At 42.6% G+C, this 15,726-nt stretch overlaps 1 protein-coding gene across 1 annotated transcript; it reads right to left on the reverse strand.

The window, feature by feature from the left end:
• Positions 1-443: 443 nt before the first annotated feature.
• Positions 444-10,908, reverse strand: ndnf (neuron-derived neurotrophic factor). The gene is made up of 4 exons (XM_080877810.1): positions 10,468-10,908; positions 4,152-4,349; positions 3,676-3,800; positions 444-2,586 (listed from the first exon to the last, which is right to left on the reverse strand). The coding sequence occupies exons 2-4, from the start codon at positions 4,346-4,348 to the stop codon at positions 1,199-1,201; spliced, it is 1,710 nt and encodes a 569-aa protein (XP_080733936.1). The 5' UTR covers position 4,349; positions 10,468-10,908; the 3' UTR covers positions 444-1,198.
• Positions 10,909-15,726: the final 4,818 nt, after the last annotated feature.

A 15,726-nucleotide genomic window follows, 5' to 3' on the forward strand; every position in this document is an offset into this window, starting at 1 on the left:
TTACACGGGGACCACGTGATACAGATGGTTCATACTCCCACCGGTAAAAAAAAATCAGATCAGGCTCTTTGCAGATCATCAAGACAATAACTTGTTCTCCAGAAAAAATCAAGAAATACACTTGAAACTAAATCTATTAGGATATACGCTCATTTCCTCATTTAGCCACTTGTGATGATATCAAGGGGTGTTTTTATTTTTTAAGATATATGCTTATTTACAGCATATATCTTATCTGTTGTTGTTCTTTTGCTGTTGCAAATCTTTTAGAGGGTCATGTTTTGATGTCAAAATCCCTCTTAGTATTAGGTTGTGCTTATGCAGCCCTGATTTAGATGTCTGAGTCTATAATCACAATATGCTGTTCAGCTCTTTCTCTGAGAGCCATGATAGGGATGTTAACTGCTTGGCAAAAGAACATGACACCCAGGGTGACACGGGGATTACATGTTCTATATTTAGTCTTTATGTACATGAATATTGGCAGGACAGCTCTGTACATGTGACACACACACACACACACACACATACACACGCACACACATACACAGCGATACAGTGATAATAACACAGATCTCCAGCACAGAACACATTTACAAGATGGGCTCTAGAGCAAACACTGGCTGAGATACACACGGGAATGTCTGAGCTACGACAACTTCCTCATAAAACTGGAATTTTCTTGTAACAGTTACTATTGTCATCAATAAAACAGACAATTAAAAAGAGAGATGAAAAGTATAAAATAATTTAAATTCCTCCTAAAATGCGTCATGAATATGCGGTGACAGATCTATACAAAGTGGGCAGCTACTGTATCTCCTTGACACACTGAAACCGAAGGATGCAACAAATATGACAGACAAAAGCGAAAGTCATGCAGCAACAAAGGAACAGAGAAAATGAAAAAGGGGGATCTTCTTTGAAGTTCTGCCCTCCCAGTGGCAGCATGATGTCAAGATGACAAGCCTGGTAACAAAGCACCTCACGCTATGGGCCACCCAGACGTGCCACAATGAAATGTAAACATAAATATACAGGTTGAAATCTCTCTCTACAAACAGTTCAGTCCCTGCCACGGGCCCATCAGCTGTGTGAGTAGTCAGTCTGTATACACTCCTTAGTAGAATATCACTTAGAGTTAAATAAACTTATTTAATATATATATTTATAATAGATTTATTCTTTGCAGAGTCTTTTAGCAGTATTTCCTTGTTTTCACCAGTTTGTTCTGGTATTTTACTGAGTGGCCACTGTGTCCCACCACGTAAACGTCCAGCAGGTAGGTCTTTCCTGGCTCCAGACCTGTGATGGTTTCTGTGGTCACAGCTTTCTGCAGGTTCGGGCTGTGGAAGTACTTGCACAGGACCTTTTCTGACTTCCTGCGGGTCTCTGGTCCAGCACATTGATTTTGTTCCCGGCGCCGCTGCTCCTCGCCGTAATTGTCAGCCACTTCCTTGCGGTAAATGCAGTATTTGTTGCGGTCCTGCGTGCCCAGCCAGGCCACAGTGACGGAGGAGCAGGTGCGCAGCTTGTCAAAGGCCTTGATGCGTGTATCCTCCGGAAGTGAAGGGAAAGGCTGTTTGCTGCTGGGTCGGGTGCTGGCAAGCACCTTCAAAGTGGAGGCTCCTTTTCTGCTGCCACGGAAACGGATCAGGTATTTGGCTTTTGGCTTTCCCCGTAGCTGGAACTGCCGTATCCCCTCCACATTCTGGGAGAGCAGCAGCTTGCCATCTCGCCTCACCTGCACCTGCACAGCATCCAGACATGTGTGTACAAAAAGAGTGACCCTCTGGTGGGAAGACACGGGAGCGAAGCGCAGGAACTTGCTGCCCTTCCTTTTGATGAAAACCTCTGATACTTTGCCGTCCTTCAGCTCAACTGTCTTCTGACGAGCCTCCTCTTTAGTGCGGGCAAAGGTTCCCACATATGCTGTGCTGGTGTTGGTAGCAGCATTTACTGCAAATACATCAAAGTAGTACTGTGTGTCTGGTTTTAGGTCTGACACCGTGAATATGTTTTTATTGCCAATGCACACCTTCTGGATGTCTGATACCCTGGGCTTGGCTGCGTATGCCCGTGAGATCTTGTTACTTGTGAGGCCCCGGTCTTTGCCGAAACCATTGTCAAAGCCAAAGTGCACAAAGTCGAACGGGCTAAAGTCTCTGCCGGGCTTCGGAGCCAGCATGAATGCATCGTCAGTGCTGATTTTAGCCTCGGCAGCACACATGCTTTTGAAATTGTGCTCCTTGTTGATCACTACGCAGTACTGCACAGGCTGGCCCATCAGCAAGCCGGTAGGTGTCGGTTTCCAGGCCAGTGTGACGGTGGTACGGCCAAGTGCAGTGACATCCACGCGGGGGTCATAGGGCAGCTCTGGGTAGGGCTGGTCAGACTCCGGAGTCGTGGTTGCGTACACCTTGAAGTTGCTGTCTTTCTCAGTGGACAGCAGTTCAAGCTGGTAGAGACCAGAAGGCGTGCTTGTGGCCACATAGGACTCCACATCATTGCCCTTGTAGGTGAAGAGCTCCGTCCCTTCATCTACTGTCACCTGCTGTTTCTGTTGGTCCAGAGGTTCAGGCTCTCCTGGAAGATAAAAACCAAACACACACAACATGAGCTGTTTGCTTTAGTCACCAAATTAGACAACCCTTGCAATATTTTCTTTTCTTCTTTGGCTTTGATGAAAGAAAATTTCCACCCAAACTGAAAACTGTTTAACGCTGCAAGATCATGACTAAGCCTCATGGATCATTATCCCACACCCATGGAAGCCATGTTTTCACTCCAAACATCCCCAAAGATCTCAGGCCAGCATTCACTCAGCCTTTCTAGGGAAGTTTTGCTACAAAGAGGCGCCTTGTAGCTTCTATGTGAGAGGGACAGTCTAAGCTCTTACTCCAGCTTGAGCAAGAAACCATAATATTATGTTTGTCAACCAGAGAGAGTGTGCTCAGCGGTGTACTAAAAATTAAGCTCAAAGATCAACTCCCAATAGAGATTTCTAGCAGGAAAAGGCTGCAAAGACAGGAAAGATTTCACTAGCTGCTCTGTTTCTGCACCAGTTTTCGTGAAGTCACTGCCACTGCATGAGTCCAAATTTGTCATTATTCTTCCAGCTCAGGATGAATTCTCTTCTCTTGAAGCGCGGTCAGTGTCCACAACAGTGTAACTACCCATTTGATCTGACAGGAACAAAGACACACATGCAGGTGCTCATGTCTGGACATTCAAATATATGCTCACATCACACATCAGTGCTCTAAACCACTGCTTTAGTCATCTGGCAAGATCTCCTCTGCTGAAAGGACACCTTCCAGATGGGAAAAGGTTTTAATGTGAAGCAGAAAAACAGAAAAAATGAAGGGAAAAAGGAAGACAAACAGACTGAGTGTAGCGGGATTTATCTTAAGAAGACCGAGGCGACCTAAGTAAAGGGATGTAATGTCTTTGATTCTTTAGGGTGACTAGAAAACCACTGAAATTATAGACATCAAATTGGGCCGAGTCAGACCTCATAAGTGGTCAGACTAGACACTACATCTGTGACTTAATTAAAACCCACGAAAACACAAAGCCTAACATCACTGCGTAGGTTAATTGTGTGTGGGGATAGTCATATTTCCAGATAACGTGTAATTAACCTCTTCCACTGCTGCCTTATGTCAGTTATACCTGATCCTCCTCCGCTGGCGTCTTCTGGCAGCTCCTGCAGAGTGAGTTTCCACTCCAGAGGAGCATCACAAGGTGTCACGGTCACAGACAGGGGTGTGTTGTCTTCTTCCACCACAAAGTAGTACCTGTGAAAATAATAGGCCAGATATAAGCACCAGTGTTCATCATAGTTTGACATTATCCTAAATAATATGTGGAGTAAAGGCGTGAGCAGACTATAATAGGTGAAGCACGTGGTGGCATATAGTGTTTTGCCTTGAGTGGAGAAAGACTTTCTCATCTATTATTTAGTTTTTGCATCAACATAATAGATCCTATTACAGGGTAACATCTGATGTTTCCTATCTATTTACAGTAAGTAGACATCACCAGGTTTAATGTTTCCTTCAATGATTGAAGCAGTCACCAGCACACGGTTTAACTGGCTCATTTTTTTAACCACCACCCTGATATTGTTTGTCTCACAGAGCTCTTACCTTTTGGGTGTGTCTCTGAAAAGATAGCCACTGATCTCAGCTCCGTCCGGTATGACTGAGGAGTCGTGGAATAGCGACTTGTCTCTGATCTGCATCTGAAAAAGACCTTCATCTCTCGTAGGCAGTTTCTGGGCCACAGATCCCAGCCCCAACAGTACTAGCAGCACCACCACGCTCCAACCTTTACACTGCCTCATCCTGAAAGACACAGAAAATTGACTTCAGTTTCATTCAGTGTTTTGTGATTTTTCGCAGATGCTCCTGATCGTCTGAGCAAAGAATTCACTCTTCTTCTTCTATGGTTCTTAAATGAGGATGTGAAAACCACATGACACAAAGATGTCTTTAAGTAGCACTTTATTAGCCTTTTCTTGAGTATAATAAGTTAATCATTGCTTTGCCTGACTCCTTACAAATAAGAAACCTTTTCAACTCAAGGTGAGTCTGTGAATGACCTTATACCACAAGACAAATTCAATGTTAGCAAAAAGCTGATATGCTACAGGTGAATTTGCCCATTAGTTTAAATTTCCTTCATCTTCACATAACGTTTACTTTCATCATCCATGTTTCAGTCTATATGCCTACATATAGACACACCTATACATATATAACCACAACACGGACAACCTTGTCAGTTGCATTGACTCACAGGTGTCCCGAAACAGACAGCTGGAGCCAATCATTGTCTGTTAGTCCTGTCTCTGCCATTTGATATCAATAGACCGGATCGCTTCACTGTGTATGTGGTGGTGGTGCCTTTTGGAGCATTTTATCTAATATTATGGCTTGCTGTGTGAGTCAGATGATTAAAAGTTCATGCTTCAGCTTTGGTGAGTAAAAAAGGCGAGTAAAATTGCTTGCTCGGTAACCAAGCTTGCTAATGTTAGCATTCCACCCTTTTCTCCATATAAGGAAACTTCTGGCACAAAAAAACACACCGATACAGTGGCGAGATCAAAATGCTACAGCTGACACTTCAAAATACAGAGTCCATAACCAATGTGTGATGTCATAGTGGCTATGTCCCTCGATTATTGAGTTAATATTAGCATACAGACTTGGATTGGCACAAGAAATTCCATATGTGTCACAGTAAAGACAAAAAACCTGCACAAACGATTTTTTTAGCCGGGTTATTTTTATTCTTTTCTTTCTTTACTAAGCTAAACTAATCAACCGTTCTTCCTAAAATTTCTAATTATTAGTTTACAGAAAAATTTAAAAAAACTTTGATAAAAGAAAAAGTTTAAGCATTTTTATTTCACATTTATTCGATCTGAAAGTACCCTGGGCCACCGCTAACACTGGCAGCATTAAAGTACCATGCACAAGCTACAGAGGAGAACATACAAACTCGAAACCACCTGCTGTGAGGCAACGGTGCTAACTACTGAGCCACTGTGTTCCTCATTGAGCTGAGCTGGCTGCTTTCATTGTTTCCAGTCTCATTATGCTAAGCTATGCTACTTGACTACAGAAAAGGCTGAAACTTGATGTTTAGCTTACGCGCATAAAATTAATATCAATCTCTCTTCTCAGCAAGAAACTGTATACCACACTGAGTACCTCGTGCGTTAATGCACACTGTCAGGAAATATTAAAGGCTCATATTAGCTAAAGTATGTCTAAGATTTCTGTTTTTCTAATGGAATTTCTAAATAACCTTATTTTATCTCTCCTTTTATTTTGACATTGGTTCAAAACTGCTGATGTTAATGAGTGTGAGCTGTGACATGCATACAGTGTTTTAGTGAGCTTCTGCTTTTGTCCGCAATGTAATATATTTTATGCTAAAATGTGCTTCTTATCCATGTTTTCCTCCTAGTTTCAGCCTTAATTAACATTTAACTTAAAATCCTGATCACCATCTGGGAACGAATCAGAGACGAAGAGCCCCTGAATGAGTACCCAAGGCCACAGAGAGGAAGGGGGATTAGATTTAAACAGGAATGTGTGAAGGAAAAGATATTGCTTGGCACTCCGGGGACCCACGCCGTTTCATAAAAAGCTTAATATAAAAATCTCCAAATCCATGTAGTTTAAGTTTTATTGACACTAATATAAAAATGTTTGGAGATGCAATCCACAGTTGGAGCTGCAGCCGATGTGGCTGAGAGGCTCTCACGTATCCCCTGTCTATTGATTTCTGCCCATTGATTGCAGCTGATGGGAATGCCAAATCCCCGGTGATTTAATCAGTGTAATGATGGCAGATTAGCCAGATACTTTACTGCCATTTACTGCAAGTGAGATGGTGTCCTTTTAATGACCCCTCTCCCTTTCTCTGCTCGCCCTCCTTTGTCTGTCTCCTTCCCTTGATCACAGTTTTTTTTTTTTCATCAAATAATCTCTTTCACACTTGTACACACACATCCCCTCCTCTCGGTTCGTCTTTATGCTTTCTCCTCCTTCACCGCCTCCCTCAGCAGAGGCAGATAAGTAAAACCAGAGGACTCGGGCATGGACGAATATCCACACTACACACAGGGCTTCATTTCTACATTATAGTCCTTTAAAAACACAAGCAGGGAAAAAAGCCCATGACAGCTCCTGTCAGTGTCTCTGCTGTTGTCTGAGCTCAGCCTCCCGTCACACCGCCAGACTTCAGAGAGCAAAAGGAAAGCCGCCTAAGTGGTACTTTGAGGTTTGACTCACACAGAGACTTGAGATCCTTATCGCCTCGGCCTGTCTCATTCCACTTCAGAAACATGTCAGTTGGAACAAAGACATGTCTAATAATACTTAAGACAGTGCTGAGGTAGTACGCGCAGAGTCTCTCAGTAGCATGCACAGCATTTCTCAGAGCTGCCTTTCTTTCAAAGATCCCAAAACACTCCACAGACACAACGAGGGCCTCGTCCCCTCACCCGGCTTTGTCCGCCGCAGTCACACACTGAGGTTTTTAATCACCGCTGCCTTAAACATTTGATGCGTGCCTTCCTCGTGCTCTTCACATGTGACACCACATACTGTATATTGCAGGGAGATGACATCTAAATATCAGAGCAGTTGTGTTGGGTCACTGTGGTTGCATGGACCAGCGCAGAGTCAACATGGTCACACAGCCGGCGCTGGATGTGCTTTTACATGCAGGCCTGCACCATTCTCATGCCACAGAGTTCCCTTACGAAAATAACACATTAAAAAAAGCTGCATCTGGAACAAATAAAGTCTAATGTTTAATTAGAATGGGGAAGAATGTATGATCCCAATTTAGGGAATGGATAATTTTAAGGCAAAGTAACCCACAGTCGTGTCAACTTTGTTTTGCTTTTGCCTTTCATCTCTTTATTTATATATTTATAGGTTTTTGTTTCACTTTCATTGGTATTTGCCAAGTATTTTCTGTAGAAAACATTGTGTATTTTCTAATTGGCAAGCTGTGGAATTTAGAGAACTGTGTAACTGGATTAAAGGACAAATGCAGGAGTTTACAATGGGTGAAAATAGTCCCAATTTTCTTTCCCATGGCTGTCTTTGACACATCTAGAGTATCCGTCTTAAACAAATAAAACAAGAAAGGACCCCCACCTCCTTTCCCTTCCTGTGTAATCTGTAGAATTGCATCCTATCAATTGAGTTTCTACTTTAACAACTTTGACCCAGCTCTAATTTGGGGTCATTACAAGCAAATCATGTGCACAGCCAAAACAAAAATGTTCACACTTTGTATTTAAATCTCCCAGATGGATGCAATCATTTCAGCGACATCAATCCGTAGCAGAATCAAAATCGTTTACGATCCACTGAAGATTAAAGTGAGAAAAATATCAATTACATGCAACCATTTGGCCACAACTTTCATCCACCTGATCGACTCTGTGTGCATGTGTGAGAGGAGCGTATTTTCAGCAAGAACATGGTGATTATAAGCACGTGATTTTCACGTATGGGGCTTTTTCTGATCACAAGGCAGGCTATATCCATGCAACCCCCAGCCTTGTCCTGCGTGCGTGCACGTATATGCTCACGTGTGTGTGCGCAAAACACCCCCCACCACCACCTACACTCTCTCACTTCACTTTGTTTCTCTCCTTCCCTCCAGCCCCTTGTCAAGATGGATAAGCCTCCTGCCTGCTGCCACATGGAGCTCATTAACAGAACGGGAGGGAATAAAAGACAGTTTAATTTCAACACAAATAAAGAGACATTTCGGATTCCACCCAACAAGACGCCTGGCATGAGCTCGCAGGACCTGAAGCCTCTGTGTGTTTTCTTAAAGGAAGTCTAGATTTATGGCGGGTCCTCGGTAGCGAGCTCCATCATGGCTGTCACTTCAGGGCCAATGTGGAGATTAGAGTAAGTAAAGTATATGCAGGAGCCAAAGAGGGAACCACACAGGACCTGGACCTGTTCTATAGGTAGGCCAAACCAAATCAGGTCTGGTGCTCTTGGACAGCTAAACAGCTTATTAATAAATTGGTAGAGACTGTGGTAAACACTCTGATCCAACAGTGGAGATTTTAATCTGGTGTGTGTGTGTGTCCATACTTGCACACATATGCGGGTCCAAACCATTGCATTCCTCTGCTCCACTCTGTGTGTAAGTCTAAATCATCACTCAGGACCTGACTCCTCGCCATCCACAACATCGCTCGCAGTTTGAGTTTCTGAGCTATCCACATCATCAGAACCACTAAGGCTGGCACAATAGCATCATGGAAACCAGAGCCCAGTTTCCTTTCCTTCTTACCCTCCCCTTTCCTCTTCGCTCCTTTATATTTCATCTCTAATCCCTGCCTTTAGCTCTGCATCCTGGAAATTCTCTATGAGGGGGTCGCGGGGGCGCTTTCTGTGTAAAAACAACTCAAATAGAATTGAGGGTGGGGGAGTGGCGGTGTCTCTGACTGATGTGCTGGCATTGTGGCTGCAAGGGTGATTAAAGATTACAAGAGAAAATGCCCCCCCATGGGAAAGTCATCCACCCACTGCCCATCATCCGGTGTACGCATGCACGGGCCTGGCCCCGTCGTGGGAAATGAGTCAATCATGATCCGGTATGTTGTGCTTGGTTGAGGAGGCAGAGAAGGGGAGCACAGAAAGCCTGTTCAGCAGCTAGTGCGAGCAGGCTCTGCCTCTTCTTGTGTCCATCTGAGGGAGCATAATGAGGAGCTTTGCAATGAGCGTGCCCGGGCGGGGGGAGACGAGGAGAAGCGCATGGTGTGTGGATATGATGAATAATTTAACAAGGAAATAAAAACTTTGCGCCCTTAATCTTCCACCACTGACTCTGGATATGTGACAAAAGGCAGCGGAGAGGCGACTGTATATACACCACTGAAGCCTGTCACTTCTCTGGACGCAAAACGGCTATAGCAACACTGGCGGAATTCTTTCAGCCAGAGAGTTTTCATATGCAAATCATGGTTTAGTTACGGTATGCGACGCAGACCTTCCCATTTTAAGACTTTTTTGTTCATGATTCATTCTCCTGAGAAAGTAGAAGGGAGGCAGTGTGGCTTCACCCTGCTGCTAAATACAGTTATTCAAATCCCCACTCCGGGTATGTCTCTCATTAAACACCGACTGAGAGCCTCTCACATGGACCGAATGAGGAAAACAACTCCCAACACCAGCTAAATTATCATTAATCTGCCTGGAATAATTCTAATTGAAACAATGCAGACGGTGACAAGTCAAATAAATCCAATTTTTCACTTATATTAAAAAGCAGTTCTTCATTACGCGCTTCACTAAAGCCTGTCTGGGCTCTTACAGGTGCGTAAAAGGAACCCAGTAGTGACACGGTGAAACTAACATTTATCAAAACTGTAGTCCTTATATAAAACTTTTACATTTTACAACTAAAAGCGAACAGAGTGAAAACACCACAATTGGTGCACAGGTAGCTAGAAATACAGCATGTATAGAAAAATCGCCTGTGTTGGGTGCTGTGTCACCCCTGGGAGCATGGGAACTGTCGCGAGGCACAAAACAAGAGGATTTTCGTAAAGTTCATCAGCTCATCTGCCCCGTGTGATATAAAGCCCAAAACAAAATAAACTAGAATTAAAAAAGCATGCGAGTTGTGGCTTGAATGAAATGCGTTTGAAACTTTTAACTTCCTGGAGTTGTAAACCGCAAACCGTTTCAAAGGCACCAGCTACTTTACTCAGAGAGTCCGACTCTGAATTCATGCGGAGCTTGCATGCATATTACAAAATAAATAAATAAATAAATAAAGCTACAGAAAAGTTTAAGAAAATAAAGAAGTTTTTTCTCATATAATTGCTCGAAGAATCGGACAAACCGCTACACTGCAGAGAAATCAAGCGAAAAATAAATGCATAATCTTTACAAGAGACAGTCTTACCTCTCGCAATATGAATCGACGACGTTATCTGCAGAATGGTGTCTGTTTTTCTTTAAAAGAAAAAAACTCTTACAAAAGTGCTTTAAAACTAAATCGATTGATGTAAAAATAAAAAAAAATAAAAACACGCGCTGTCCTCTGCAGTGTCCAGTATCCCCTCCTTTAGTTTTCACTTCTATTGTTGGTGTCTATCAATCGGATTAGACGACTCTGGTGCGTGCTTGCAGTTTTCTTGTGGATTGAACTGGTCTCTGGTGGGCAGGAGTGTGTGTGAGAGTGTGCGCGAGTGTGTATGAGTGGGTATCCCGAGTGCTGGCAGTGCGTCCCTCCCCTGCCGCGCCGCTGCTATTGAAACCTCCACTGGATTGGAGGCAAAACTAGTGCGAACTTCTTCTTCTTCCCTGCGCTCCAAGACAGAGAACCAGCCCACTCTTTCAGCAGCAAGCCACAAAAAATATCCCAGCAAGGACCAGACTGAGTATTACTCCCAGGTGTGACCGGCCCTCATACTGAAAGCATATAAGGAGAGGGAAACAAATCCACAAGCCAAAAATCTTAGATGAACAGAAGCAGTGTGTTGCTGAAAACAGCAAGATGCCACCTGAGCGTAACTCTAACTACTCGTGGTTTTTAGAGACCGGGGTTCCCCCCACATACTTTTATTTGCAAGCTGTTTACTGTGATGCTCTCTTTAAATTATTAGTTTAGGCAGTAGCGCCCTGTTGAAGTCACGCAGCCCTCGGGGCTACAGTGTGCAGGCAAGTTTCATCATGGGAATATGATACCTGGGAGGGCGTGAAAAACATGATCAGAACACACAGCTTTAACGGCGTCACAAGAAACAAAACAAAATAAAGACATAACATTTTCTATGTGGAATGTGACAGTGAACCTGCACCAACACAGGGTTTAACTGTGGAAATTCCCAGGGAGGTATTACTGGAGTTGTTGTCTCTTCCTGGGTTGAAGCCCTGGGAAGCAAATATTTATCCAAGATAAGAGCTCTTGACTGTCTCGGAAATGAATTGTCCGAAATTTATGACTTGATGGGTGTCCGTGTCTGATGACAAGACAATAGATCTAAAGGAAGCTGTCGTTTCCTGAGCTTCCTACACAGGACCGTCTCTAAAGTGGTGTATCTGCACATCTTCACACATGAGCGGCTGCAGGTTTCGCGCTGCTTCCTGCTGGTTCAACAGTAGCACCTTCATCTACAGGTTGGACCAGACCTCCCATCAATGCTTCCTACTAGTTGTCGAAAACAAAGGTTTATGTTTTCATAGAAAACAAGTTTTGTGAAGATTTAACCAGTGCATGTAGCTGCACTAAGAGGCTTAATCTTTACAGAGAGCAAGTAAATTGTGAATGAAAAAAGAGACACCGACAAACATAAAGATATCATTTTCATAATGTTTTCTATGATTTGACAAAATTAGAAAAACAATCCTGGATTTAATGAGCATACATACTGGTACAAATTTGCTGTGTCGCAAACTCCTGGCAGCAAAAAGAACGACAGTTTTGGTACAACAGCGTCATCTAGCGTTTACCAGAATAAGGTCACACAGGACACAAACGTTTGTAAGGACATGAACACAAGTGACTGCACAGCACAGAAAAGTTTCAGTTTAGTTGTCATGACGATTATTTTACATAGCAGATTTAAAAACACAGATGCTGACAACAGTGGCACACAATAAGCGATTGAAACAAAAAAAGCATTTAAACTATTACATTTAAACAATACACACAAGTGGAAATCATTTCTTTAAAAAACAATATATACAGAGTGAGAGAAGATAAGATCATAAAAGTGCATTTTTCTGTGATGCAGAAACTGACACCACAGATGTAACCCACACAGGTGTGTGATGCCTGGGTTTATGATCAGTGTTGCTGTGACTTCCACATCCTTGAGATGAAAATAGATGCCAAATTCAAACTGTTATTAACCCCACCACAAAGCAGTGAAAACGAATCCACTCTGGGGACACGTATATTCACAATAACCCAGAATCACACACACACACACACACACACACACACACACACACACACACACACACACACACACACACACACACACACACACACACACACACACACACATGCAGTGACCCGGCTACATGCCAGAATCTTGAAAACATATCCACACCAGGGACAGTTTAGTACGGATGGAGGGAGGGGGTGGAAAACGCTCCTGTAATCTTAATCCCTCTGCACTATTCAACTACAGAGACTGAATCAGTCAAATTTTATTAGATTTACTAAACATTTGCACACAAGACACATTTTTGACCTTTCACCCTTTTCAGGAAGTCAGCGGAGCCACTCGTGCTCTTTTGTAGCGACGCCCTGTTTCACACGTGCACGTCTCATACAGTAGATGCATATATGCTCACTGGGCGGGTTCACTCAAACATTGGTGGAATTAACCACCTTCCTTAGAAGACATCTCAACAGACAACCTATTTTTGTGAACTAGGATTATTTAGTAAAATTGAAACTGTTAACTTGCAAAATCTCAACTCAGTGCATTTTAACTTGATCTGATTTCTTCTAAGATGAGATTGTACAGCCAAGGAGGCTAACATGGTGAAGTTAAGGAAGTAGAGCATTTGCTATGTTCACCAACTTTTACTTATGGTAATATTACATGTCATCATCTTTGTTTCTTTCTTTGATTTATGTATTTTTCTCTTTATTACCTCGCTTCCTGCAGGTATTTATGGTACTTAGTGTTTACTGTTTGCTTTCTTTTTATCTCTGTGTATCACCCCACTCGTCCCAGCCCGGTGAGGCAGACTATTGTTTTCAGTGAGTCTATAAAAGCATCTTTTACAGCAATAAATTCAAGTCGTTTTTTTCTGTATGACTATGTGCTTTATTCTGTAAAGATCCTAGATTATTAGAGAGAAAACTCCAACAATTTGGTGACAGTGGGAAGAAAGAACTCCCTTTAAACAGGAACAGACCTCCAACAGAACCAGATTATTAGGCTCAGTGCAGACGTTTGTACATTCTACATTTTGTTGAGACACAAATCAACAGATGTGGATGTATCCTTCCACCAGAACTTTTTTAAAAAGTGTAACAGAAAAATAGGATTGACCGCTCATTCATGCAGTCAGCAGCTGTCTCTGTGCATGTACTTGAAATCTGCTCAAATGACACATCACAGTTGGTGTACTTATAATGTAGTGTAAAAAAAATTAGTGAGATGGTGATCTTTGCGTATATCCTTTGATGAGGAATTTTACATTTCAGACTCTAGCAAACCCCTGCCAATTCCTGTGTAGAGAAGCAGTATGACTAGTGGGTCAGCAAAGACTTACCCTCTGGGAGTTCATGAATGCCTGCGCAAAATTTCAAAGTAATAAATCCTGTAGTTGTTGAGAATTTTCAAAACCATAGTGGTGAAAGTGTGAGCCAAAGAAAAACATTTAAAGCTTATTGTTGGAATTGTCCATAGAAACTGGAATAACATTTATGTTAGACACATTCTTGGTAAAACTGTATTTTTTTAATGGTGGTAAGTGAGAATAATGGCCTTTATAATTTGTGTGAACCAGGCTTTTATCTATGTAAGCTTAACCCGGTGAACTTCAGCAAGGATTAGTGGTTTATTATCAGCGTGAAACTTTGTGGGGCTGACATGTTTGCTTTTGGATATCAAGTCACACACTCAAGCAAACTTGTTTTCCATCCTGATTGTTTTCTCGTAGCATCAAAACGTCAGCAACTGGTGTTCTTTTACATTTCCAGCCACTGCCTTAGACTGAGGTTTTCTAATGGAAACTGATGTCTTAGGTTTATGATGTAAGAGAAAATGTGAAGTATTTTGTGGCTTAGGTCAGTCTAAACAACAGATGCATGTTGAGGGTCTTTATATACTGGACCCATCCTCAGTGTTTGCTTTGGGGATTACTCTGTCACTGATTGCTGCCTCATCTGACTGATCTCCTTACACTTCCCCAACGACTTAGGTAATCCATTAATGCAGGGAGGTTAGAAAGTAAAATCTTACTGGACTGAAATGCATTTATATGATGCTGAGCAGAGTCTTGATGGTGCAATCTGCACCACTCACCTCAAATCCATTTAAAGTTGTCTGGGAGGCTTTCTGTCACAGCTACAAAAAGGTGACAAGGTCTGCCTTTTAGCAGTCTGCTTACTTAAAACGGAGTTCATCATTAACTCAGCGGAGCTGAGAGCCTTCTCCAGATAAACCACTCTGTAAACATCTCCCCCCATCATTTTTTCCCTCTTGTGTCTTGTTAAGGGGTGCAGGGAGGACAAACACTGACCTAGCTAAAGATGGTACACATCTTCTCATTTTTTTCTAATAGATACAGTGGTCAAAGTATGCAGTTTTGCACACTGAGTGATACCGAAGGCATCATCAGAGCAAGATAGAGTGGGAGGAGAGGCAGAAGGTTACAGTTCAAGGGAAAGAATGAGGGAGGGAAGGATGCAACGGGAAGTTGGGCCGTGCAAGTTTTACCACATCGTGTACCCACCTGGCCTTTAACAGATACCTTTATCATCTCGTACCAAATGAACCTATGAGTGGAGATAAGACAGACCTAAACAGGGATTTTATTACATTTTTATGTTAAAGAGCTCCATTAAATTTGCAAAGACAAATACGGATAAACCTACAAACATTTAGGTTTTGTGAGCAGTTCCAAAATTAGTCTATATGCCATCTTTTAACTCCCTCATTCACTCATCTTCTCTTTTTCAAAAGCTCTTTTGGCTTTTGTGGGAACAAAAAAAAAAGAAGACTAAAAGCCACAACTGGAAGCAGATGAAAGGCAACAAGAGTAAAGAGCGAATGTCGTGTCAGCATCTAACGTCTTCTCATTATCCAATAAGAGAGAAGCAGTTGTCAGTGTCCAACTTCATCCTGTTATCCAGAGAGAAAGATGGATGGTAGTGGTGCCTGAAATACTCAAGGGACCTGGAGAAATAAACAAAGTGCAAACTTTTAGTCTCACGATCACTCACGCACCGAGGGAGATTCTAACAGGAGTCTATCCTGGGCCTTTTTAGTGAAACTCTAGAGCATAGCTGCTCCAGGCATGGTATTCCCATTGTAAACACAGTCATGAGGAGGCAGAGACAAGTGGAGGAGGATCTGCTCTCCCCAATCTGTTTTCTGTCTACAAGCGAAAGGAGGACAAACTAGAAACATTACATCATGTGTAACATATTACACAACCGGTGTTCACACTTTTGTCCTCTAAACAGAAACTT

The sequence above is a fragment of the Rhamphochromis sp. 'chilingali' genome (assembly GCF_963969265.1).
Source record: "Rhamphochromis sp. 'chilingali' genome assembly, chromosome: 3".
NCBI lineage: Eukaryota > Metazoa > Chordata > Actinopteri > Cichliformes > Cichlidae > Rhamphochromis > Rhamphochromis sp. 'chilingali'.

Excerpts from the sequence above, each read along its gene's own strand:
- ndnf (XM_080877810.1), bottom strand. The coding sequence starts at position 4,348 with ATGAGGCAGTGTAAAGGTTGGAGCGTGGTGGTGCTGCTAGTACTGTTG. Across the intron at positions 3,801-4,151 it reads TTCAGAGACACACCCAAAAG|GTACTACTTTGTGGTGGAAG; the intron begins GTAAGAGCTCTG and ends TTATTTTCACAG. Across the intron at positions 2,587-3,675 it reads CGCCAGCGGAGGAGGATCAG|GAGAGCCTGAACCTCTGGAC; the intron begins GTATAACTGACA and ends TTTATCTTCCAG.